Source organism: Stegastes partitus, unplaced genomic scaffold (genome assembly GCF_000690725.1).
Source record: "Stegastes partitus isolate 25-593 unplaced genomic scaffold, Stegastes_partitus-1.0.2 Scaffold36, whole genome shotgun sequence".
Classification (NCBI taxonomy): Eukaryota; Metazoa; Chordata; class Actinopteri; family Pomacentridae; genus Stegastes; species Stegastes partitus.
In genome coordinates, this window is record NW_007577767.1 from 133,753 (window position 1) to 160,761 (window position 27,009).

At 40.3% G+C, this 27,009-nt stretch overlaps 1 protein-coding gene across 2 annotated transcripts in view; it reads right to left on the minus strand.

Moving 5' to 3' along the window:
* rock2a (rho-associated, coiled-coil containing protein kinase 2a) overlaps window positions 1–27,009 on the minus strand; it is a 57,832-nt gene that overhangs the window by 17,235 nt on the left and 13,588 nt on the right. Inside the window, exons 2-11 of one of the 2 annotated variants that reach the window (XM_008301814.1) lie at window positions 24,545–25,045; window positions 7,485–7,566; window positions 7,284–7,384; window positions 5,996–6,133; window positions 5,450–5,710; window positions 4,602–4,746; window positions 4,291–4,429; window positions 2,681–2,772; window positions 2,122–2,281; window positions 1,930–1,984 (exon numbers count right to left, since the gene is read on the minus strand). In XM_008301814.1, the coding sequence (XP_008300036.1) occupies window positions 1,930–1,984; window positions 2,122–2,281; window positions 2,681–2,772; window positions 4,291–4,429; window positions 4,602–4,746; window positions 5,450–5,710; window positions 5,996–6,133; window positions 7,284–7,384; window positions 7,485–7,566; window positions 24,545–24,643 (1,272 nt within the window). In that variant the 5' untranslated portion in view covers window positions 24,644–25,045. Of the gene's footprint in view, window positions 1–1,929; window positions 1,985–2,121; window positions 2,282–2,680; window positions 2,773–4,290; window positions 4,430–4,601; window positions 4,747–5,449; window positions 5,711–5,995; window positions 6,134–7,283; window positions 7,385–7,484; window positions 7,567–24,544; window positions 25,435–27,009 lie in introns of those variants that run through there. The other variant, XM_008301806.1, reaches the window with a different exon arrangement.

The following is a 27,009-nucleotide window of genomic DNA, read 5'->3' on the forward strand; positions in this document are numbered from 1 at the left end:
ATTCACAGGACCTACCACAGACAACCCCTTTGAACTGGTGAATCAGGACACAAATCAAATCTTAACTGATAAGTTTGCATCTTGAATCTATTATTTGTTTCAGTATACAACTGCAGTGATTTAGTATTGAAGGAGTTTGATCAGTTGTCATGTCTAACCACTAACAGATTCTCATAAAAAGTTGTGTCAACCTTACGCAAAGGATGGCCTTGTGCCTCATTATGTTCGGCAGCCGACTCACTCCCTAATAATGGTGACCAAGAATGCACCCTATCACTCAAGGTAAAAAAAAACTGTCATCCATTTCCTATGACTCAAGACAGCGTTACGAAATGTAAATAATTGTGTTGAGGAGTTTTAACAACTGACTCTCTGGAATACCTTAGATTTGCCATTTGGGAAAGGTTAGAACAGTGAAACAACGCTGACATATCATCACCATTTAAGGGGCTACAGGGAACTAAATGCAAGTCTAATGGACGCGTCTACTAACGCCTGAGGGAGTATCTGGCTCCAATTCATTCACTGGCAAGTCATAAAAAGTTCTATATGTAAGATTTGAACATTATTATAGCAGCAAGCAACTTTTTTATGCAAAGATATAATGGAGTAATGGTGTCCTTGGCAAAGTCACTGCCTCTGTGTGGGTCTGAGCTGCAATGTTAGTGCATGTGAGTCCCTCCCTTTGAAACTGTTGGTTCAATAATTACCAGGCTGACAGTGACTTCCCACACCATATCGGATTATTGAAATAATGATGACAATTAATGGAATTCACTTATTTTGTATGCAGTCATTTCATTTCAGCTCAGTGAGGGAGTTTCAGCTGCTGTTTTGGTGCCCTTGTCTGCCATTATAATGCTAGCATAGGCTAATGGTTGTGGCTGAATTGTTTTTTGGCTGTCATGTATGCATTATTTTTGCTTGTAAATGAAATGCAAAGGGAGGGGGGGAGGTGTTGTTGACACATCCGATTACTTTGGTCTGAGATGCTGGTGCACTATAGACTTCCAGGGGATCTGAATGTTGCGTACAGCACCTTAAACTTTGTCTGTGTGCTGTTAAGGTTTAGAAAAACCTTTTCCCAGTAAACAGCTGCCTGCTGTGTCCAGAATCACTGCTGATCAAAGCAGTGAGAGTGAACTCAAACAATCTAAGGTGAGACCCCAACAATGAGCTGACAGACACTAAACCGCTACATAGAGCTCAGGGTAACCACTGAGTCTGGTAATAATTCTTTGTAGGTTTGTCACTACTAAACCACCTAATTCCCATCACACATGGCTATTTAAGCCTTTGGTAATGGGAAAAATACTAATTGTAAAAGTTTCAACACGGAGAATAAACTCCACACTCGTTACAAAATGAAGGATTTCTGGATATTAAGGAAGAACTATTATTTTTTTAGTTTGAAACTTGCATATTGTCACATTTCACTGAGAAAAAACAAATGAACGAAATGACATTTTTACAGCAAATACATAACTGAGTGCATCAACACGAATGCCAAGCTGAAAATATAAACTAGTCCTCTGCTGTCCTCACCAAGACTGGTGGTCGACTGTGATGGGCGGCAGTCTTTTAGGACCGAAGCCAATGAGAGTTCCCTAGATTAGCATTCAGCTCAGCCACTTAAACTGAAAGCTGCTTAAGTCTTTCTGCGCAGCTAAGAACACTGAAATTCTAACAAAGTACAAATAAATCATGGGATCAGAGAAAGAAATCCCCTTGTGAGTCATTTCCATCATAATCCTTAATGTCTTACGGTATGAAGCTGGACTGATCACTATGTCAACAGGCCTGCTCTGTGTGGTCATGTAAACTGATACCTGTATTATTTATTTCCTGAGAAGCCCGGGCCAAACTGTATTTCTGCCGTTGCTCAAGGTGCACCTGGCAGTTATTGTGTGTGGACGTGAAAGTACTTACCTCTCCTTTCGAATTCTCATGAGTCACTACGGAATTGTTGGAAGCATTCAGTAACCTAAAGAAGGAAATGAACAAAATCAACACAAGGTCAAAGCCACAGCCAAGAACAAATCTCTAATCTGTCTTTTATGTATGTGGAAGCGTGGAGGTCCTGAAAATCATCAGAGACAGCGAGACAAATGGAGGATTTACTGGTCTTCTTTGAAGTAGGTGAAGCCAACAAAGGGTAACTGATTTCCAACAAAGGCCTTAGGTGTGGGGAAGGTTTCTACATCGCCTTTGTCATCTTCGATCTCATCAAAGTTGCTGGTGTCTATGTCACTGCTCAGCTCTGGGACCACAGGGGCAACGGCTGAGGAGGGAGAAGCAGAAAGAAAAAGAAAGAGAGGGAAAAGGGCAAGTGTGAATTGCTGGAAAAAGGAAGTTCTGTGTAAACAAAACTTCTTTCAGTTTAACAAATAACTGTAATGTGTTTTTTTTCCTGATACAGCTGCTGCTTTGAAGGAATTCCTGCCCGAGTTTTTTCACAGCTGCTACTCCACATGTATATTCAGTTTTGAGTAATCAGAATTTCTGATTTCTTTTTTCAAAACTCTCTAAACAGATCACAGTGCAATAAAAACTGCAGGCAATCAAAACTGAAAGCTCCACAGTTTATCATGTAATGAACTTTTATTGCACTGATAATAAAAAATGCATGCTACCAACTGTAATTAGGTGTCGGTGCCAGAACCAGGCTTGTGATACTCACTGTCTCTGATGGTGTCGAAAGTCCACTGGTCATTTTTGAAGAAAGGGTGCCGCTTGATTTCCTCCACTCCGTTTCTGCCTAATCGCACCTCCCTCAAAACAAAAAGAGAAAATGTGTGAATTGTAGAGGAAACAGGAGCTCTACTGTTTGTACTAAGTTCAGCAGTAGCACTGCAAAAAGGTAAACCTACTGATTAGTGACATAGTGTTTGACAGAATTTAATGAATTAAAACACACAAACTGTGATTTAATGTGGTAGAAAGAACTTCACACAATCATCAAACTTTCATGACTAAATGAATAATTGTATTTTTGGGTCATGCACAAGTAATATAATAGAAGCCACCATTATTTTAAAAAAGGGGACATAAATTATAAACAATACTCAACAAAATAACCACACTGGAGATTTTTTCTAAACTTTAGAGACAACGTTGGTCAACTTCTAAGCATTAAAACTAAATAAGCATTCCATTCTATCATTATCAGTGCACTAAAACTATTTAAGATTTCAAACAGACAATTAATTTAAATTAGATATATCATCATAACAACAATAATGTTTAAAACAAAAGTGATTTATTGTCACCTTTTTTGATTTCACCTAATTTACACAGAAGTAAGAGCCAGAAGAAGGAATCCTGCTCTCAACTGTGCAGCTGAAGACCTCCTGATAAGATATGACTCCTTGATAAGTCTGCTGTAACATAAGCCTCGGGGCTACAATAGCACTTGATTGGAATAAATGTCGGTAATTTTGGATGTTTATTCAACCATCCTTCAAGTCTAGCAAGTATCTTTCTTCTAATTCTGCTGAAGCTGCATGACAAATTATTACTGTACATATATTGCAATCCAGCTTCCCAAAAACAGCACAAAGCTCTGTTGCCCGGGGAGAATTGTGCAATTTACTTAAAGGAAAAACACTCCTATTGACTGTGATTACTGACATACTAAAAGACAATTCTACACTCTTATCATTCCGCATTTTTATCCTACTGCTCCAGGAATCCAACCACTCTGAACAGCTATTAGGACCAAACTTATGAATGCCTACAGCATGCAGCTCTGTTTTATATCGTCTGCTCATTTACAATCCCTGAATGCCCATATCCCTGAAGCATAAATTATTATGGAGGAGATGTCTGCATCATAAAGCTGAGTAAAAGACCAAAACACTTTGCGCAATTTTAACTTGCTGACAGAAGACTCTAAAGCTTTCCCAGCTGAGCCTGAGCAGATTTAGACAGATAGACAGATAGACAGATAGACAGATAGACAGATAGACAGATAGACAGATAGATAGATAGATAGATAGATAGATAGATAAACACTAAACAGTATCGGCTGCTATTTCTGTTTAACAATTCTTTTAGACGTCTGTGCTTTGTGATCTTGTGTCTTAAGTGCGTTTTCATATGTGTTGTATTTTTATTGTTGGGGCCTTGTCATAGGACAATTTCTGTCACTATTTGGGACAGACAATAAAGTTTATCTATCCATCTATCTATCTATATTCCAGTGTTACTGCCCGAAAGGTCAGAAGAAAGTTCAATTACTGAGGACCTTCATCTGTAACACCAGGCCCTGACTTTAGTAACACTTCATACCTGTCAATCAGGAAGGCACAGATGATATTCTTGGCATCTTTGGAGATCTCCACATCATCAGGGAAGTTGAGGGAGTTTTTATGGTCCATGATCTTGCTGTAGGTTCCCACCAGAGAGTCTGCGTAGAACGGCGTGTCACCTAACAGCACATTAGCAACAGTGAAACAGACATCTTGGACTGAAGTAATGTCAACATGTCATACACAGAGCTACAAACACTTATCCATCCAATTCAAACACATTTGAAGAAAGCAACCTTTAAACTCTTGCTTTGTTAAAAATCAGTGTAAGTTTATAAAAAGTTCACTGACCGACAAGCATCTCGAAAATGAAGACCCCTACGGACCACCAGTCACATTCTCTCCCATAGTAACCGTCTCCTCCCTGGGATTTCAGTACCTCAGGAGAGATGTAATCTGGAGTCCCAACTGCTGTATCACAGTGCACCATGCCGGTCTGCAACACAAATCCAGGATTCAGAAGTCAGAACCTCACCGGTGTGCTTTCATAAGATTTTTTTAAATCAGCCCTTTTATCTGTCTTAAGGAAAGTGACAAGCATCAATGTACATTTAAGAGTTGATGAGGACCAAAGGTTTGTCTCTGATTAATGAACCTTCCAATTAGGTAGAATGGACTGCTTGCATGGCAGATTAAAACAATATAAAGGTGTTGCTCTCTAAATAAATTAAGGCTGCTGTGAGAATCAAGAAGAATCAAGTTCATTACCTCTGCCAAAACACACAAGCATGTTTTTCAGCTTTTTTAGGCATGTTGTATAGGATAAGTTCTGACACGTTGGTTGCTCTTCTGTCACACTCTGCATTAGTCATTACATCATCTAGCAGTCAAGCAGCTCTGAATTATTCCAACACTGAAAAACATAGTGAAATTTGGGACCATCAAGCTGTGATTTTGAACAGTGCGTTTAAGCTGCTGATCACAGCTCCACAGCACCGCTTCAGCTTGTAATAAGAAAGAAATGTGTTTCATGCTGTGCATCTCGTTTCAGTGCTTCATAGACTTATTTTGTTGGCATCAAAACATATTTGGAGGCTACTCAAATAAACAGATGCATGGCGGCAGACTGCTTTGACTGTGAAGTTAAATAAGTACAGGTAGGTACAACACCGCCGCTGCGTTGATGGGCTACAACTCACAGAGTCCATCTTCATGCACGTGCCGAAGTCCGCCAGCTTCAGGTGTCCGTGTCTGTCCAGCAGCATGTTGTCCGGCTTGACGTCGCGGTGGATGAAGCCCATGGAGTGAATGGCGTCCAGGGCCATCACCACCTCTGCTGTGTAGAACTTTGCCCACTTCTCCGGCACGTCGTAGGTGCTGGTGAGATTGACCAGGTCGCCTCCTGGCATGTACTCCATCACCATGTAGAGGTAGTGCTCGTCTTGGAAGGCACAGCACAACTAAACACACACAAAAACAGTTTTACAACACACACAAAATATCATAACAACCAATGGCTTGAACTGCAGCATTATATTCCAAAAGGGATTTTTAAGCATATAAAAGAAAAAATGTATTTAATTCAGATAATAATAATATTAATAATTGAATGCAGAACAAATCAAAATGGTTATCAACCTAAAAATGACTACTGTGCACAGTATCAATGACATCATTTTGGAGAATATAACGACAAATGTACAAATTACACTGCTAAGAACTGATCAATGACGTAAATGTTGTACCTGTACAACCCAGGGGCTGTTGGCAAAGGCCATGATGTCCCTCTCTTCCCAGAAGAATGCAGAGTCTGAGCGCTTGATCATCTCAAACTTGCTCAGCAGCTTCATAGCGTAGACCTTCTGTGAGGCTTTATGTCTGACCTGCATGATGACGGTCAGAAGTCATTCATGGTTAGAAAAGTGAGAATCATAAGGAGATATTTCAGACTCTTCCTTTTAAATATATTTTGACCAAAGGTTAAAATGTTTATCATACAAAACTGCTGACTGTAAAAAAGTAAAAAAAAAGTAAATGTATATATATTAAAAAAGAAAGTAGACAAAATCACAATCACAATAGATGGTTTCACATACTCAAAGTGCATAATTTACAATAAATGTTAAGAATTTTCACATAGATTGATCAGCTGGTATAAGATGCAGTGTTTCACTTCACTAGGAAATTGTTTTATCATTACAATACACATGCATTATTATTATTTTTATTTTTTTTCCTCTCATACTGCAGGTTTACTTGTGGTGCCCAGAGAGTTTAGACGTTAGCTTCTTCTCTCATAGAACCAGATCCCAGTTAGGGTTCAGGAGGCAAACATCCATTGTACTTCTAAGTTTGGCCTTTAAAAAATCCTTTTTGATAAGGTTTATAGTTGGGCTAGCCCAGGTGAGCCTGATCCATCCCTTAGTTATGCTGCTATAGGCCAAGGCTGCTGGGAGACTTCCCAGAATGCACTAAGCATGTCTCCTCTACTCTTGTCCCTTTCACAGTCCTTAACATCTCCAGGCCACCGTTACAGATCTTTAACTTTGTGTCTTCTCTCTCTCAGTTTGTGCTTTGTCCTCTCTGTCCTCTCTCCCTGTACATCTCTGCAGGAATCTCTGACTCTGGAGATGATTGTTCCTGATCTGCCATCACAGGACTCGTATTTATCATTATATTGTTATTTTTTTCCCTCTCTCTCTCCACTCTCTTCTCACCCCAACTGGTGGAGGCAGATGGCCACCCTCCCTGAGCCTGGTTTTGTCAGAGGTTTTCTCCGGTGAAAAGGAAGTTTGTTTTTTTCCACTACACTGTTACCAAATGCTCGTTCACAGGGGAATTGTTGGGGTTCTCTCTATAACACTGTAAAGTCTTGACTTTACAACGTAAAGTGCCCTGGGATGGCAGATGTTATGATTTGGCACTATAAAAATAAAATAAAGCTAAATATCCAGAAAATCCAGATATATTACAACTCATTGATCATTGCTGAAAAAAAAAATCATGAAGTGTATTTAGATGTTCAATACTCACCAACTGGACTTCACCGAACGCCCCTCGACCAATGACTTTAACTCTGTCGAAGTCTTCAGACTTCATCTGGAGGTCTCGGACCTGCCCTATGACTTTCTCATCTGAAGTGTATTAACAGTACAGAGAAATTCAGTGTGCTTTTGTGTAGTAAATATACTGACACGGTAAACATCCTCTTTAACTTTATCTCAAACTACTTACATCTGTTTAGGAAGGTTTCAATATTTTTGTTCTTCCGTAGTGCAGGGTAGTCCAAGTCCAAGACCAGAGCATTTATGGAGTCCTGCAAACAAACAAAGAACAGTCTGACCAACTGAAAACATGCAGCAGAGAAAAACATCCTGAGCAGTTGCGCATCTCAGCAGGTATCTGCCTCTCATTAAAACTATAAATAACAACGATAATCACCATCATTTTTAAGTATTACAAAGGAGGGCAAAAATATTTTCAATTTTAGATCACGGCCATGCTGCCCAAGTTACAATCAAACAGAATTGAAAGATGTAATAAAATCAGACCGGCACTGCACGGTTACACTAACATTAGCTGAACTGCTACAAAACACACCAAGTGTGTTTAAATCTTTACACTGAAGAGCGTGTTAACCACAAAAGGCTGTGTCACACTTCCGGATGCTGTGTTGCAATGAAAACATGACAACTAATCATGTCATCATCAAGTCTGTTCCCCACAGCTGACCCCTGAAAATCGATGTGTCTAGTCGTCTGTCAGAGATCACTCTATCCACTGAGATTCTTTCATGTTGAGCAGCTGTTTTCATCCGTTCGTGTGCATTACAATAACAGGAATAAACTCTTCAAGAAGTGAGACGAGACACACATAAGCTAACTCAAAAGTCCAGCTGGTCTGCACCTCTCAGTGAAGGAAGATCTCTCCCCAACCGTTGCTCTATTATCAATAAATACAGCAAATCACACTACACCTAGATTTCAAAGTTATTTTTTTGCATGATTCCAGCATTTGTATTAGGACTGCCAGAATTGTGGGTTTGAAAAGTTATCAGACACATCAAAACTACATGTGAATCAATAAATATGCTGTTTCTTAAATGATGACAGAATAAGTCCCAGGCATATTCTCCTTATATTTAGGGCTGTTTTGGCTTCACACAACTAAATAAAACCTGATTGACTGCAATATTGGTGTTTAAAATGTACTCTGCTCACAGTTAAGTCTATGCCACTTATTTCAAAACAGACTACTGCAACTGTTTCATGAATTGACAGGGCTTAAATGTTAAAAGTGAAAAAACAGGCTGTAAGAGCTTGACTGAAACAGAAGTACACATGAGCTGCCTGCATGTTCACCTGGCATTTATATGTCAGCAATTCAAATAGGCCACAATTCAAATCTTGCATCCCATGCGGTTGTCTTTAAAAGCTCAGAAACTCACGGCAATCTGATTGACAGATAGTCAGTACATACTTAAAATAATGGAACAAAGGCCAAATCTGATTCAACTGATTGTAAGTCGGCTCAAGTCATACTGCGCTCCATTCTGTCCGCATTCATTTACACACAGCGAGGGGATTACGAAACTTGTGTGAACGTTCACAGCTTAAGTGTCAAAACGCAGAGTTTATCGGAAATCTACATAAGTTGTTACTTGCTAAATTATATTCATGAGATTTGAGTCCCTTAGTCTAGAGCTAGAAATAATGCATTCATGATCTGGATCACATATCACTGGACTACAGAGGAAGTGTGTCATCCCTGACCGACTTACTTAACATCCACTAAGTCATCACCACAGTGGAGCAACAAGGCCACTGTAACATTTACAGACAAGATCTTTGGAAAACATCTTCCACCCAATAAAGGCAACAGGCTACAGGACGGACTAAGCTCAATGCAGCAGCACAGCATTACTGACCGCTGACTGCATATCTAAGAAGAGTTTATTTTTTTGTCTATTTTCTCACCACTGCACAGAACAAAAACAGTTCCACATCACTGCAGCCCAGCAAGTCTGAATGGAAACCATCAGCTTCCCCTCAGCATTTCATTCAACAGTGATCAACTTGAGTGACTGGATACACAAACAGCAACTACATGCAAAGAAAATAGTTTAAACTGAAGGCTTTTATTCCTCAAGAGAGAGACACGGAGAGAGAGCGAGATGCAGTGACTAATTCTTCCATCAGCAGCTGCCTACTTGATTCTGCCGATGGTATTCATCTGCTGACAAATGATGAACACACTGTTTCTGCGACCTTTTGAAAACTGTTCATCTAGAAGAGATGTAGTCACCTCCACGCACTATCTAGTCACTAACTAAGAACTGCATTTACCACATTCAGTTTACATTTGGTACCTTTAATGGCCTTACAGACAGGAGCAGGAAGAAAATGTGATGATGTCATGAATGAATTCTGCCTTTTTCCTATTTCTCAAGAGCTGAACATGTTTCTGTTTTAGTGGCGTCTGTAACAAAGATTTTGTGCAAAAGATTTTACTGTACACATAGTCTGTTCTCTTTAAGAAGTGAGCCAGCTCAAAAATCAGATATCAAACAGCCTATACCTCCCATTTAGTGACGATCCCTAACTGAACATAAATTCATCAGTAAATTACTTTGTTTGTTAAATGGTTATGGGATACTCTCAGAAAAACTAAGCTTGTAGGAAAACTGCTTTTTTTAAAAAACAAACAAAAAAACAGTCCCTATAGATGACATCACTTCTACAATTCTACAATTACATTTAGCAGAAGCTTTTATCCAAAGCAACGTACATCTGAGAGCAGATACAACACAAGCAAGGATCTTGTGTTGACATCTTGTGTTGACATCACTTTGTTTCAGCTTGTTTATATCTGACTTTACAACACCTTGTTTCACTTTCTTTTTTAGAGTAATATTTGGTCACACACCTGTCTGAGCTCTGCAATAACTAAATGGGGAGACGAGAAGCTTCTTTCTGCACTATCGCCCAGCTAGCATCTTCATCAGCCTGCATGTGAGACTTTTACAGAGTATTGGCAAATTCTAGTGTCTACCACTTAGCTGATCTTATTTAAATGTGAAGCTTTGGGTAAGATTTTATTGATATTTTGTCACGAGGCTGTTGGCTGTTGACTGGCAAGACATGCCTAAAAGGACTGACAGAAATCAAGCTGGCATCATTTATCATTTTGATGTGAAGATTTGTCCATTAGCACTGATGCAGCACAAAATAAAAGTGAAAGTAGTTCACTGTGTAAAGTGAAAGCTCTGTTCAAATGTGAAAGTGCAACAAAAAGACTTTCTCCATAACATCTGTGAAAAATGATTGTGGTCTCCATATTAATCAAAATTTTTAATATTATCTTTCTTAGTAGTGAAGATGAAGATTATGTTATGAAAATGGGAGCATGAGGCCTTTGATTTATCAAGTAGAGCTAGCGAGCTAACTCTGCTAGCTTCAGTTTCTGGTACAACAGTTTCTGCTGTGATGGTATTATATTGCACTACATGAACGATTACCATCTCAAATGCTACCTTATGTAGTTCTATCATGAAAGCTAGCTTCAGTAGCCACATAACTACAGTTCTACTGCTCCAATAATGGTACATGCACACACACACACTTTCTCCATCTCTGCCTTTTTCTCTTTTTCTCTCTTGCCTTCACACTTTTTTCACACACACACAGACACTAGACTGATCACTGCTGGGGACATAGTGTTCATGGACACGCAATGAAAACATGTGCCAAGAAAGAAAAAAGAAAAAAACAGGAATACAAAGGAGCAGAAAAATAAAACCAGCCAGTAAAAGACAAACAGAAGAGTGAAAGAAAATGTTAATTCACTTGGTCAAACTAGATTGTGGTTTAAAAAAACAAAAAAAGAAGCATTTTTGATGATGAGACCTTTCATTTTAAACTCCACTCCAACCATTAAGCACAAACACTGCTTACTGATGTACTTATTGTCTGACACCGAAGGTTACATTTTATCAGGTTGAGGAAACCAGAAGACTCCTAAATGTTAGAGGTGATTTAAGTGATCCATGTCGCCCTGTTCTAGACGGCCTCATACAGAATGCACACTGCAGAAGCCCTAAAAGGACCGAGGTTGGGAAATGGCCTGCAGCACTGCAGAATGTTACTTAAACTGAACACACAACTGACTATTTGTGGCATTCAGACATTTCTTTAATGGCCATAGTTTGACCCATTGTAATGCAGGGAGACCATTAAATAAGCAAAAGACAGACTGATGCTAACCCCTAATCGTTACAGTGTGTAACAATAAGGAAGTCATCTATCAACTTTTGTCGGCTATGCATTCCTTAAGGGTCAATGAGGAGCTGCTTGGAACAGTGGACCAAGCCAAATGTTACAGCAGAGAACGCAGAACCTGAGTCTGACCCAGTGCTGTAATTGGTTTCCTTAAGACACATTGTTCACTTGTCAAGTTAAACCATGACAGCGTTAGGCGGTGTGGTGTGATGTGTTTCATGTCTCCCTCACTTCCTTTGTATTTGTTTCTCCTCCACCTTTCTCTTGTCTTTCTCTGCCCTTTTCTGCTGCTCTGCCTCAGCCTTATCTTCCTGTCCTCCTGTTGGCTCCATCGTTCTCCGCTCGGCTGAAGTCGGTCCGCAGCGAGCTGCGCACTCCGTTTCATCATCTCAACTTCACTTCCCCATTAAAGGACTGACCTCACACAAAACTACTATTTAAGGAAAAAAAATACACACACCAGGGGGTGGCGAGGGGTTGCTGGGTGTCTGTGCGCACACACCTACACACAAACACACACGTGCACGAGGATCTCCCATCGTGCATGGCAATACAGGAAATGATCCACCCCACCCCAGGGCTGGCAGATAATTTCACTGTGTCATGAAGCCAGTCCCTGCGTGCAAGTCATTTCCTCTAAGGCAGCTTTACTCTGCTGCTACTACTGTCGCTCTGCATTCGACTGCAGCTAAGAAAAAACACAACATGACAAATGCATGACACATATAACCATACATGCAGATTCATAAGCACATTCAAGTTGCATTCACTCATCATTGGCCTACAAAAATATCTGCAAAGTAACCAAACATTTAGAACCACAGTAGAAATCCACCCCCAGTCATTTCCTCACACGTAGCCGCCGTTTGATGAACAAATGCGAGGTGTGTGAGGGTGCACGAAATTCACCGCTCAGTAGGAATCGTGGTTTTGGTTGGTTTGGTACGTCCTCAGTGCAGCAGAGAAATCCACCATGTTTTGTGCATTTATTTTCAAAAAATTAACATATTCAAAAGTGTCTAACTGGCCATAGTTCTTTAAGTAACAGTTAAGGTAGTAAAATACTGCATCCTAACAATAAGTACAGTAGATTTCCTCAAGTACAAAACACTTTTTTCTTCTTCTTTTTTTAATGCCCATTAAGAGAAATGCAACATGTTCAGAATACCTTTAAGCTACCCATCATCTTCAGCTTTAACCTTCTCAACTAAAGCAGTTTCTGGGCGGTTTTTGCACCTATCAAAATTCACTGTGGGCTCGTTTTTCACATCCTGCACCTCTACTGAAACAGCACAACCAGGCCTGTACACAGTTAGAAGGCCATGAACAATAAAAAAAGAAAAAGAACAAGAAAGATTTCCTTAATTATTATGTAAAATTTGAAAAAAAGAACTAACAAACCTGGAATTAGCATGTATGACATATTTTGCAAGTACTTGATGTTAGCATTACTGGAAAACAGTCTGCAGTAAAAAAAAGTCCCAAATATTTCTCATGTGACTCGATCACACCTGAGTCATAAATGGCTCTGGTTGCACCAAAGAGGCCCAGACTTTTTAGTTTTTACAGAATCAGGTGTAAACAGAATTGTGTTTTTGGAGTGCAATGCCAGAATGTTCTGGTTAGACCTCGCAGTGTAGATTTTTTGTTCTGGGAGCACAGGTATGTAGACATAAATAGACTTCTGACATTGTTTGGCTCACTGTGAGTACCAAACCGAACAATGTGTACTCAGCGGTTCGGGTCAGACACACATACCATTACACCGCTAATATGTGCGCTGCAGTTCCATGATGTCTGTAAGTTAGGAGCAGATGGATAACCAGTCAGAAATGCTGTAGGATTTCCATACTCTGTGTAACAAGGATCATATAAAGCATGCATTAGGTTTCAATGGTGTAAAAAATAACATTTCACACAAAATTATCATGTAGGCCTAAGCTTTAATGACTAGCAATTGATTTGTTGCTGTTTTCATTTTAAAAAACATGGTGTCCTAGCAGCTTAATCCAAACCACAGCAGCTCGAGGATGCAGGCTGAAATCTGTTTAACACCAGTAATAATCAAGTGTCATCAAATCTATCATAAGTATCTGCATGACCGAACTGATTTCTCGGAAGCAAATAAGCAAACCGTGAAACCACATCATGTTTCAGGCTGCTTGAAGTGAACTCACAGGGGCTGCTGCTTACTTTCAGTGGTAAAGCCTCTCTCGGTCCGTCAGTGCCGCCATCGAAGACAAAAAATTTGATTCACTTGCAGACACAGAAGTGCTGGGCAAAGGCTTGAGCAGTCAATAAGTGTTAGCTAAGGCGCATCCACTTTTCTGTCAGTGCAAAGGATGGAAGCATGAACAACACACGTTCAAACCGTGCAAACGGAATTCAAATATCACTCAATAATTCAGAAGTGTTAAGTGTTTCATGTGCAACACAACAGAGCATCAATAATCCATCACATATTGTTAAACTGAAAGGTTAGAGGACTACGCTGGACAACAAGAGAGAAGAGGCAGACAGAAGAAGTTGCTGCTCTGGACCAAAATGTTCAAACTATTAAGAATCGAATGGAGAGGGGGTTCGGTTTCACAGATTTCCAACTTTGGACATGAAAAAGTTGACAAGAGCTGCTCGCTGACAGTTGCCACGAGAAATGCAAAGTAAACTCTGTTGTAGCGCTTGGACTCGCTACAGGCATGTAGAAAACATTCCCTATCTACAAACTGGACCTCTTGGTGACATATTATTACTTTCTCTGTCATTTCTACATCTCTCTTTTAAACAAGATGAATCAAGTGTGGAGGAAGGATAAATAAATAAATACATGTTGCCCTGGTGACGGCGAGAGGCGCCGGTGGCTTTGTACATCTCTGTGGTGAGGAAGTGATATTGTGTTGATAGAGATACGATTGCTTTTTGTTTTGTTTGCAAATTAAACTGCACTTTAAGACTGTTCAGCAGTGGTGACTCAATAGCAGAGTGGTTAGGAGGCATACATGCTGCATTACATACAGTTACCGGCTCAACACCAGCTGAACCATGTTGCTCCACCGCCACTATCAAATGAAGACATAAAATACCCAAATAAATAATACTACGTTTTAAATAAAGACTATTAGACAGACACACGGGCATTGAGGGGGGTGTTGAAATCAAAAATATTGAGCTAATATTAGGATTTCTTAAAGTGTTGAAGAGGATACAATGTGGTTTTGAAAACAGGTGGCATTCCACTTTGAAGTGCTTTCCTGGACAGCATTTGCAAAAATGTTAAGACATGGGGATTCAAAGAGACCCCGCAGATCATTCATAATAAGCTGTTTAGTGCAATGGAGTTACACAAGAGGACTGACTGCACACAGCGCTACCAATTTGCCTCCATTAGCATTACTGTAAAAAAAATAAATAAATAAATCAAAAAAGAAAAAAAAAAGCCAACAAGACTCTGGGGGACATTTCTCAGCTACTCAGCCGAAGCGGCTATTTATGAATATTAAATAACTGACAAGTGTCTGGGGAAGTGTAAAGCTAGATCAACAATTTAAATTTTAATGCATCTAACATACTGTACGTGGACGTGTTCCAGACAACCACAGACCCTCCCTTCCTTATCCACAGCGGTGCTGGCGTCACTTACATCAAAGGAAGGGGTTTATTCGCGAACAATCGATTACAGTAATTACAAATCACACAGTCAGTTTCTTCAGCACAGTTTGATATAGGACACCTCCCTGTGCAGCCATATGAAGAACCGTACAGTAATGTCTTCCTGAGCTCATAGGAGTATCCGTCCAGGGAGACTTATCAGTATGAGTTGTTAGGTATCTATTAGATAGCACTTTATCTTTGCTATACTGTAATCCAGCCACTGGGTTATGGCTGGTTGCTTAGCAACCCCTGCAAAATACAAGGAGTGGAAACCAATTGAAGCTACAGAGAAGCAGCAGGCAGGAGGTTTATAAGTGCTTCTTTTCTGCACATTCTATTCTTTTCCATTTTATTTACCCAACCTGCTGTTGACATTACAGAACAGTCGTTCTCCCCTCGCCTGCTTCCACTCTTTATCACCTTATAAAAAGCCACGTGGATCCACCAGCCAGGAATGCAATGATGTGAAAGATGCTAAACACAGAAAGAAATAACCCAACTTCTCAAAGTCTCACATCACAACCTTTCTCTGCTAAACTTGAAGTGCCCCCCCAAAAAACGTCTCCTTCTGCTCATACCCGTGTCATCACTGGGCATGTGGAACAGAAAACAAGCAGCACTGCTCTGGGCTTTAAAAGGATTGAGCAGAGAGTTAATGTTTTGATCAAATTCCAGCCGTTTTAAAAATAGTTGTGGGGATAAACGGTGGGCCGGGCAGAGCGAGGGGACTGTGCCAGGCAGGGCCCGTAAACTCTCCGAGTCAGACACAACGGCAGGAATCCTGTGCTCACAAATAGCACAGCTAATGTCTCCCGGGGGAATAACAAGAGTATGTCTTACTCTTGCATTTGACAGATTTCTGTCCCATGCTCCTGTGCCCTACGCATTTTTGGCACCCACGCTTTATTATAAAGTATACTGAAGAATGTGCCAGGAAAAACAGCAAAGGAGGTACTGCCTGTACAAAACGTCCTGCTGCACGTTAACCTTAAACTCTAAGTTGTCTAAATGCTTACAGTGATGTTCCACCGAGCAGCGATATTGTTTTATGCAACCACATGATTGAAATGACTGTTTTCTAAGTCTGGGGGAAACAGAATGATTAATTGGTTAAGAAAGAAAAAGTAACGTCTGTAAATGATTTTTCTGACTTTTTCAGATTGTGTGGGTTATTTTCTTTCCTAAACGAACCGATCCAAGTAGGAAACCCCACCATATGACTGAACTGCTAATAATTCACCAGTTGACGTTGCCTCAGTTTTAAGAAGTCACAAGCGGAGGTGATTGGGAAGCAGCTGATTACTATATACTATTACGATATAATTTTTTTTTGATTAAATGAATTGTAAAGTCTACAAAGTGTCAAAAAACAGTAAAAAATGTCACTCAATTTTCCAAAGATATTATAATATTACTATAGAAGAGGGGGGAAAAACACTTAAATGTGCAATAAGGAATTTTTGGTGACCCCCAGGTAGGTTTTTAGCTACGCCAACATGATAACAGTTGAGAACATTTCTTCAAATTATTTTTTTAACCAGTTTTGTTGCATGATGTTTGTCATCTAGGGATCGATCGATTATCAGATCCAATATGTCTTATTTTTCTGATTAGCAGTATCGCTGTTTCTGTGAATAATTCAGAAGAAAATATATTAGAATAAAGATGCATTACTTTGACACAGCATCATTTAGACCCACCAGTCAGAGATGTTAAGAATTTATGCAAAGACTTCTGTCAACTAACAGGGACTGATTGCCTTTACGGTCATGCAAGTCATCCCCTCCCAAAGGTCTCTTCTGAGCCAGGAAAAACCCTGGCTTAAAATCTGTGTATGATACTGTCATTGCTTATTTGTTGTACTTATTTTTGTTGGGTTTTCAAAAAATGATCTACTACAATAAAAAACCTCAGTTGACCTGCATATATGGTGCCAACTGCAATAAAAAAAAAAAAAACACTAACGCTAAAATTATGTCATTGCGTTAGATTTTAGTCGAACGTTTCAATTCTTTGGCATTCATTTGCATATAAACATTTTTAGAACTGGAAAAAACAATTTGAATTACAGCTGCCAGCTTCAACACTTATACACTACTGGTCTAAACTCAGCCCCACACATATAAATGTTCTTGTTCGGGTTTGTTAAAGGAAATGAAAGCTGTATGAACTCACTGACGATCCATAGCTGTTTGGTAATGTGTTGTATTGTTTCTGTTGTTGCTGCCGGCTGCACACAATGCAGCTTGTGTGTTGCTAAGATCAACTGAATAATACGTTTGCTTGTGAAAATAAATGCAAATTGGTGTCCATGAGCACACAAGCCCGCATGTGTGCGCGTGATAGAAAGTGTATGTATGTGTGTAGGAGGTTTTGTTTCACCAGCAGGTTGTGATGGAATGATAAGGCTGAAGCCAGATGGATGGGTTGTGCGTTATGCGTGGGAGCCTCCTGTTTCTCTTCTCTGCTCTTCTCACTCACACCCTCATTGGAAACTAAAAATACACCAAGACTCAGGTATCAAACTCTTTAACACTCACACCTCGGGGTGAAGATGCTGCACAACAAATTCAACAAAAAGCATTTAGGCATTCATCCTGCGCAAAACCACAGCGCACTTTGCATAACTCAGTTCATGACCCTGCTGCTTTGAACCCTGTGGGAAGTGAAAGTTCTTCAAAAGTCAGATCTTCCATCAGAGCTGCAATATCCAAAAACTATGCAGAAAGATTATCGAAGCTGACTGCTGCATTGCCAAATCCCCGCAGTTTGTATTCACAAGTTAAAATCTCAACCACAATCTTTACGTCTAGACATATAGAGCCACCAGATTAAGACAAACCTCAGGGTGCATACATTTCCTTTCACATGAGAACCGTATACCACTGTTAGGACATCCCGTTCCAGCTCAGCTACAAGTTTAAACGTCATATTAGGAGGATGGATGAGAGTCACAGCCGTTTATTTAAAGGTTAATCATACGGCCAGATGAGCAGCTCAGTTGAAGCATAGTTGTATTGGTAGTAAGAATGTGAGTCTAAGCAGTATTTTTGTTTTTCTGTACTTCCAGCATACCAATTACAATCTAGTCACTGTGCTCTTCCTCATTTTTTGAATTCCTTTTCACATCCCTGTAAGATGGATCCTGGCTCATGTCTTGTTCTAATTGCCCAGCGTATTATATAATGTGTAATCAAGGTGCTGAGAACTACGTGCTTATTTATTTATGCGTGTCTCTGAGTGTGGGGGTGTTTTCAGTTTGGAATGGATGTTTTACGATAGGCTGTGGGGAATCTTTATACCTTTAAAAGCGAAATAACAAGATGTAAAATCTATAAATCACTGTAATTTTTCTTCCCAAGATGGTATTTCTTGTATTATTTTCGATGCAATGTGTTTGCCAACAAGCAGTTAGCTTTATGTAAACAGCTGACAGCTGTCTGGTGTATCACGTCAGCTCGAAGATCAATGATAATTTGGTTTATTCAACTTAGGAGCAGCAATTTCACCATATATTTTCTGTAAAATGTGGGGGGAAAAAAATAACGTGAACAGAAAATTGATGACAGACCAAAGGTCAACAGCTTGTCTCTCCACAGGGTCTGTCATTACCTTTATAGAAAACTGCTAACAAACTGTCCTAAATATCATCTTTTCTATTCACTAGCACAGTGCAAAAATAACAGGTTGCATTTTGAGCAAACTATATAATAACATCAAAATTTCTACAATAGAATAAAAACCAGAGCGTCTACGACATGTACACTGCTTTCTGCTATCAGTCCCACATTGCAATGAGCTGCATTTTACAGATGCCAAACACAGCTTGTATAAATATAATATAGTATAAAAGATGGACATAGCCACTGTAACGTCAGCCACTGGTTCGCGGGGTGAACTAGTCTTCTGGAACCAAGAGTTTGCACTTTGTCCATCTCCATCGTGGTCTTTTGAAACGTGATGTAATGAGCAACAAGTGACTGACCTCGAACTCAGGGACCCTATGCAGACCCACATGATAGCAACTTGCCAATCACAAGGTAGCCATACCTTAAAACTTACCCCAATTAAACTTTAATTTTATTCTAAATGGAACAAAAACTAACAAAGTGAACGTGACGCGGCTCTAAATGAGACTTGAAACTAGTACCTGAGGCCATAAACTCTTTCTGAAAATGTTTTCTGAGGTAACAGATCAAGAAAGAAGTATGGTCATTTCCTAACAGACTTACAAAGAATCAGACTTCTGTTTTGCAACAAGAGGACTTGCCCCCTTCTGGTTATTAGACAGTCTACAGGTTTGAGTCCCTTCCACACTAGCTTGATTTTTTTAGACCCCTATTATATACAGTTTACGATGCAAAAATGGTTGCTGTGCACCAAAATGCAGATGATGATGATGATGATGAAGTGTAAATCTCAAATCACTGCCAACTACAGAGTAAGCCCTTGGATGTCCATTTTCCAGGAAAGAGTAAACAACGGCTTATTTTCAGACAAAGCTAATTTCTTGGCTAGGTATAGTAACTTTGTGAAGTCTTGTTGTTACAGCGAGGTTGCCATGCAACCAGCAGTCTGGCACATAAACCTACGCAAAACCTCATCATGTCCGTTTTTCCGCTTTAGATTTAACCAAATGAAGCAGCCAGCTTTAGTAGTGCTGACTTTGTTACCTTCACAAAGAGTCAGACAAGCCATTTCCCTATTTCCAGCTAACTGGCTGCTGGCTGAGGCTACATGTTCATCCTATTGGCAGAACAGTGGCATCGTCTTCTCTGCAAGAAAGAAAATAAGTGACCTTTTTCTAAAATGTCAAACTATTCCTTTGATAACATAAACTTCCAAATATGTTTGTGCATAGATGACAGAAGAAGGTGAAAAAGATATGTTTATAATAGCAAGTCGTAAACAACATGATCACATGTGTTTAGAAAAACTCATCTACGGCTTGAATAAACAAGGAAAACCCAGATAAAATGTCTCAACACTGACCACTGAAGAGCACCAGAAGCTACATAACTGAAGTGACGGATGACATTTTCAGACTGCTGAGGGCTTGCCCGGAAGACGCCGGGTCTTCTTCACTGGAGTGGAGCAAAAACCAAAAAAAGACCACGGAGAGGCCCAACCGTCTCACCAGAGGAGGTGTGGAGCAGAGAGACTGGCTTGTTTTGAAGAAAAAAAAAAAAAGTTGGCCGGGGCCACCATCCCCAGTGCCTTATAAGGCAGTGTTTCTATCCAGCTAGCACGTTGAAGCTGGGACTGCTGCTGCTGCTTGCCTCAGAGCAACTCCACTCGAGAGATGAAGCAGAGTCTCAGGTTGACTATTGGGGCAAAGAGAACACGACATGCATTGGGTTATCCCCACCTCCCTCAAGGGCTGTACAATAACGGAAAAAGTGTGGGTGATGCGTGGTGGGGCAATAGGAAAAAAAGGGATGGAAAGGAACAGAGAAGTTGAAGAAAAAGAGGGACAGGAGAGTGAGAAATAGAGTGATAAATGTTGTTTGGGAGATGAGCAGACTATAGAGGGAAAGGAATAAAGAAGGAATGGAGTTGGACGAGAGGAACAAAGTGGAGTAGAAGACTAAACAAATAACCAACACAGCACAACTAACAGCATATCTAAAGGGGTTTATCACCTAATGCTGAATAAACACTGCAGCATACTGAATGATTATGCCGAAAGGTTGCCCCAAAAACATGATCTGGAAGACATCACAATAGCTATAAGCTGTCCGTATGCCATGTCCTTCAAACTAAACTGCTATGCATGAAATGATCTGCATGTACCCGGTCCACAGCACAACCAAAAGACACTGGACTGCGGCTACAGTTAAAATACCTGCAGTGTGTTTAACAAGCATGAGAGGAGGAGCTGAATTGCAGGCCGGGAGAGAAGCAGAGCCAGAGAAAAAGAGATAAGGCTAAAAAAGCGAAAGGGGAAAGTGCAGTCATTCGCAGGGACTTTGAGCCCCATATATAGCTGCCAACTATTTACTCAATGAGGTCATTTCCTTTAGGACGGCAGAAAGGGAACTTAAGTGACTTGCAATCAAGTGTCCATATATATATTTTTTTTATCTTGAAAATGTCCTTTCTTTTGCTTGCCCTCAACAATCGCTCCTTGTACTTGTAGCTGCCAAGTAAGTCCAGCACTTCAGTCAGCAGTGGTGTGCTGCCAAATAATGATCCCTACAGTTTGCACAAGGGGAAGGTTGCTGAGACTTCAGGTTACGCTTGATCGAATGCTGATAGAGGCAATATAGTGATTTGCAGTTTATGTAACCACAGAGCACGGCGGCATTAAAGAATCATTTATGTGAGTTTTGCTGGGTAGTCGGTTCTTTTTTGGAAGCTGGGTGAATTAGGGCTTCTTTGCAGATGGCCACATCTCTGCTCCTTAATTTAAATGTCAGAGTATAATACTGTAGGGTCAGCTGTCTTTTAAGGAAGGTGCCTATGTTTCCTAGACAGATGCTGCAGATTCCTCCTGGTCAGTTTAACATATCCTCAGGGAAGCCAACCCACTGCTCCTTGGCACGACCTAATATAATACCTTCATGCCAGCTAAAAAAAAAGTACAAACCTGAATTGAATTACTCAGATTCTTTAACTAAGCTGTTGTTGAGCAGACTAAATAACAGTCAACAGTGCAGCTTTCTATGATGTGTTGTTTTCTGTTGCTATGCCACAATAGCAGGGGATATGTGATTCATTATTTACCAAATTTAAGCCTGTGAGCAATTATCGAGGCACTTTGGGTATGCATGTTTTTATTCCACCTGCAAAAAAGGACATCTCTGAGCCCTCGGTGTTTGTGTGTGCTGGAATCCCACCCTGAGCAGCAAAACTTCTTGATCCCAGCGACAGCACAGAGGCTGCTAAAAATGGAAAACTGCAGCCTGTTCTCTCCTACGCATGCTTCCCACTCAACTTTTGTCTCAAACACTCAACACCTCTCTCTCTGCGGCTCGTGTGCAGGAAGTAAACAGCACCGGTGTTCAAATAAGTATTCTGTTAAATGTTTCAAAGGAAGCGGGAACAGACCAGGAGAGTTGTGTGGGGAGGGGGAACATGGGAGGGAATGCACAGGAGGGCCCCCCGAGCTGGATGGGGCCCATTAAAAGGGGTGAGGTGATGCTATTTAAGATAGACCTGACAGTGTGTTTGCCCTCTGTCAGATCCAGTTAGGGGGCCCCGAAATTCAAACACCACCCCGAGAACGGATGAAGGTTTACAGCCAAGTAGGCAATGCTACACAATGTTGGCTCAGAATTACAGTTAGAGCAAAGAGTTTGAAAACATCAGGCACAAGGTGACATCAAGAGTAAGACTTGATGTTGTGACTCCAGCTCTTCCTGTGCAGCGACATCCACAACCAACACCACAATTTGTTTTGGGAAAATAGGGTTAATCTAAAGAGTCAGAGGACCTTCTTTCCCCTATTTAAACCCAAAGTCATGATATACACTGGTGTAATGGAAGGATTTTTCCACTGTCTTATGCAACTTTAGATCATCACAAGCCTCACCAAAGGCATCTGTCTCCTGTACTTCTTTACCAGACGCAATTTGAGTGGTTTCTCCACTGTGAAGTATCCGTCTTTTGCCAAGTGACATAACTTTACTCTCCAAAAAGAAAGAGCTAATAAATGACTTCTCTTTGCCTCAGTGTCTAACAGGACATACGGAGTTGTCTGATTGTATCAGCACAGAAAGTGACGCTCTTTTCTGTCCTCCTGTATCAGCATCCATTAATAGCACTGGGCCGTCCGTGGCCTGACAATCAGACTGCACTTGGCATTCTATTCCACGTCATTAACTGAACTGCTGAACAAATCATCAGATGTGGGTGGTAAATGAGAGGTCTGGAACCAGCCAAGTCTGTCGTCTGTTGGGCAAAAAAAAAAATTCTATAAATTTTATTTTATGACACATAAGCTGCTGCAGAACCGAAGCTGAGTCAATCCTCCACGGGCAAACACAGCGAAACTGTGAAACTGCTCTCATTAACGGCTGAAAAATCTATCAAAAAGTTCACAATTTCTGACCTCGTCACCTCAGAGGGGAAAAAAAAATGGAGGAAATGCACCAGCTCACTTCCCTTAAGGTTATGTGAGGAAAGCAAAAAATAGAAAAACTTGTTGAGTGGAGTAAGTGTGATACCTACACTGTGAGCAAATGAGAACGAATATATTTCTGTTATGCCTGAAATTAAAGGTCACATTTGCAGATGTGCTGAGCTGCCAGGGTGACACATAGAGAGAGTAAGTCCATGTATTTCAAAAGGAATTTGTCCAATTTATCAATGTATGATGCCAAAGTTATACACAATGTCTTGTCTGTATCTCTCTGCCACCTTTTTTTCTTTCTCCTTCGCCTCATCCTAACCAGTGGAGGCAGGTGGCCACCCTCGCTGAGACTTGTTCAGTTTCTCTCCATAATATAAGAGGTGATTGCTGTTAGTCCCAATAGGCTATGCAATTGCTAGATGCTCTCCAAATAGCAAAGTTATTATCATTCTTGTATATTTCACTTTTTTTCAGAATACTTTATACTATGTTGGTCCTCTTGGAATTTTATCCTTTACATGGTGGATATTTTATTGGTGTATTTTAATGTCTGCTTTGTGCAGCACCTTTAAAATGTATTTCTGCTATGCAAACAAAGTGATTATTATTATAAGGATATCATAAGGTCTTGACCTGACTGTGCCAGGTGTCCTAACATGACTTGTGCTGTGAACTGGTGCTATATAAATAAAACCGACCTGAATTATTTTGTTGATGACAGTTCTTAATTAGCTGTCTGAGCATACACTAATACAACAATGGAGGCAGACAGCTGCAGATGGCCAGTGTATACAGTGTCCCATAGTGGTTGGACTACATCCTATTAACATATCAGTGTGTGCGATGAGCAGATAAGTGTGCAGATGATGTGGTGGGCCCAAGGCTGGAGATATCTGTCTCCATGAACAGGCCAAATGGGACACTCTCCACTAGTTAATCCTAATCTGCAGACATGCTTCAAAGAGCCCCAAACTGCCCTGTCTGCACTCAGTCTTAACTATTAATCAGGCCTGTCTCCAGCCTATCCCCAGAGCTCATCTTCTCCTGGCTGCTTTTAATGCATCACACTATTATGGTGAGCTCTGTGATTGTACAGAAACTTGACACGAGGAGAATTAATTAAAAAAATAAATAAACTTTGTGATGCTAGCAGCAGCAGCAGCAGCTAACAATATGTGGATATGAAGAAATGCCATGAGTGCCAGCAGCACAACGTTACCTAACTGTGTGCATACGTGTCTGGCGTTTCAGCGAACATCATTAATAATCGATGAGGTGTATCCCACTTGACTCACCAGCAAACTTTCCAGGTTTATGGCTGATCTGGGGTCTCTGATCATGTCCTCGAGCTTCTTCAGCCGGACTTCCATCCTCCTCTCGGCGCCCAGCGACATGACTGCAGCGTCGGCGGTGAGGCTGCCTCGAAAATATGAAGCGCTTTTTTTCCAAAGTGTGTGAGTTTACATGTGAACCGTCTTTGTTCGTGGCTAATGGCCGTGGGCCTAGCGGAGCAGCCCCGGGCTCTCAGCCCACCCAGCTCGCCTCCGACAGGAATAGTGAGCACAATGAGGAGAAAAATATTCCCAAAGCTACACACACACACACACACACACACTCCCGGTAAAGTTGCCAAGTGAGCGGGGCCTTGGCTTCGCGAGCTCCGAGCTAATAAACACGACGGAGTTATCACCTCGCGCTCACTGGAAGATGCATTTTTTCCAACTCGGCGATAAAGTTTGAATTTGGAGATAGCAGCAGCAGCAGCAACAGGCAGCGGCAGGGCGTTTTCTTCCCCCCTCTCCTCCCCTCTCCCTGTGGATTTTTTGGCCGCTTGGAAATGCTTTTTGGACTTCGCTTTGTGAAGAGAAAACTCCCCATTCAGCGGCGTCCGGAGCCCGTTAGGAGCCTGCTTTATCCGCGGCGCTGCCACAAGTCATCCGAAGGGGCGATAATGTCTGTTCTCCCGCGCTGAATCTTTAATAAGCACTCGCTCTCTTCCTGGGTTTCTTCTCGCATTTTTCGCATTTGTCCTCCTCGTGTCGTCCTCGCTTCGGGCTGTTTTAGTCACAAGAAATAAGTTTTATTCGCTGAGGGGAAAAAAAAGTCGTCCGGTGGCTGAATTCTTCACCGTTTACACTCACATCTACACACCAACACACACCAACACACACACACACATTGGAGACTCTCCTCCCCCTGACATCAACACACCGAGGACTCAGTTACCCAGAAGCCACCTGTCCTGTCCTCCACACCTCCACCTCTGCATCTGTCTGCAGCTTGTCCAGCTATTTGAAAACAAGTTAACTGTTTATATATTATAGTCTTTATCCTTAACTGGGTTCAACTAGCGCATAACTAATAAATTAATCTACAATTTTTTTAATAATTGATTAATCTGATTCTTCTTGTTATTATTGTTATTTTGATTTCCTTCCTCCTGCAGTCGTCCTCAAATTTATTCATAACATTCCATTAAAGAAAAGGCAAAATTCACAATAGTCCCTCAAATAACTAGAAACTGAAAAAAGTAATAATAAATAAAAATTTGTAAAATTATAGTTTAGTGAAATAAGACATTGCTTTTGAATTGTGGTTGAAAAGAATAATTTAAAAAAAAATCAAAGCACTTTTCTGATGAGCAGTGGGCAAAAATCCAAATACCTGTCAACAGGTGCAGAAGTCTGACTGAGAGTTACAGAAAACACTGGATTGTAGTGACTGAAGGGTTGTTCAACAAAACATTAATTTATGGGTCCCATCATGCTTGTTCGCTTGTTTGTTTGTTTGTTTGTTTTTTAATATTTCTGTTGAACCACAATTCAAAAGCAATGTTATGATTTTCATAAAATGTTTTATTTATTATTACTTTTGTCAATTTCAGCTTATCTCAGTGACGGCTGTTTTTTTCCTTTTTTAATGGGAGGGTATGAATAAATTTGAAGACGACTGTACATTATAGTCTTTAACTTTAAATGGGTTCAACTCGTTATAAATCAGTTTTAGCTTCTTTTTTTTAAAGAAAATATTCAGAATTTTCAGCTTTCATCTTCTTAAATGTGAGTGTTTTCTTGTTTCTTGCCTCCTCTATGACAAATTAATTTCTTTGGGTTGTAGACAAAATAATATATTTGTCATTGTAGGCTTTGGAACACACTGATCTACATTTTTTTTAAAATAATTTTTTGACATTTTATTGATGAACAACTAATTGATTAACTGCTTCGTTGTCAACTATTTAATTAAACACCAACTATTTTGGTAAATGATTAAAATGTTTGAGTAATGTGTGAAAAAGTCTTAATTGTTTCTTAAATGTGAATATTTTATGGTTTCTTGCCTCTTCTATGACAGTAAACTGAAGATCTCTGGGCTGTGGACAAGACAAGATATATGAGGACGCCATCTTGTGCTTTTTTTATTTTTTTATTTTTTTTTATTTTGACATTTTATAGACCAAATATTAAATTATTGATTGAAAAAAACAATGAACAGAATTGATGACAATTAAAATAACCATAAGTTGCATCCCTAATAAAAAACAAAACAAAAGCAAATGCAGTTTGTATCTGTACACCATTAAAATTTTGGGGAAAAGGTCCAGCTTTGTAAATTTCATAATTGCATGCATTCTAATGATAATCTCAAAGCAACGCTAGAATATTCTTAGCTTTTTCAGACTTACGGTCAGCCTGTCCACCAGGTTTCTTGGGAATCCATCAATGAGGCTCTGTATGTGACCAGCTATCCATCCATCCAT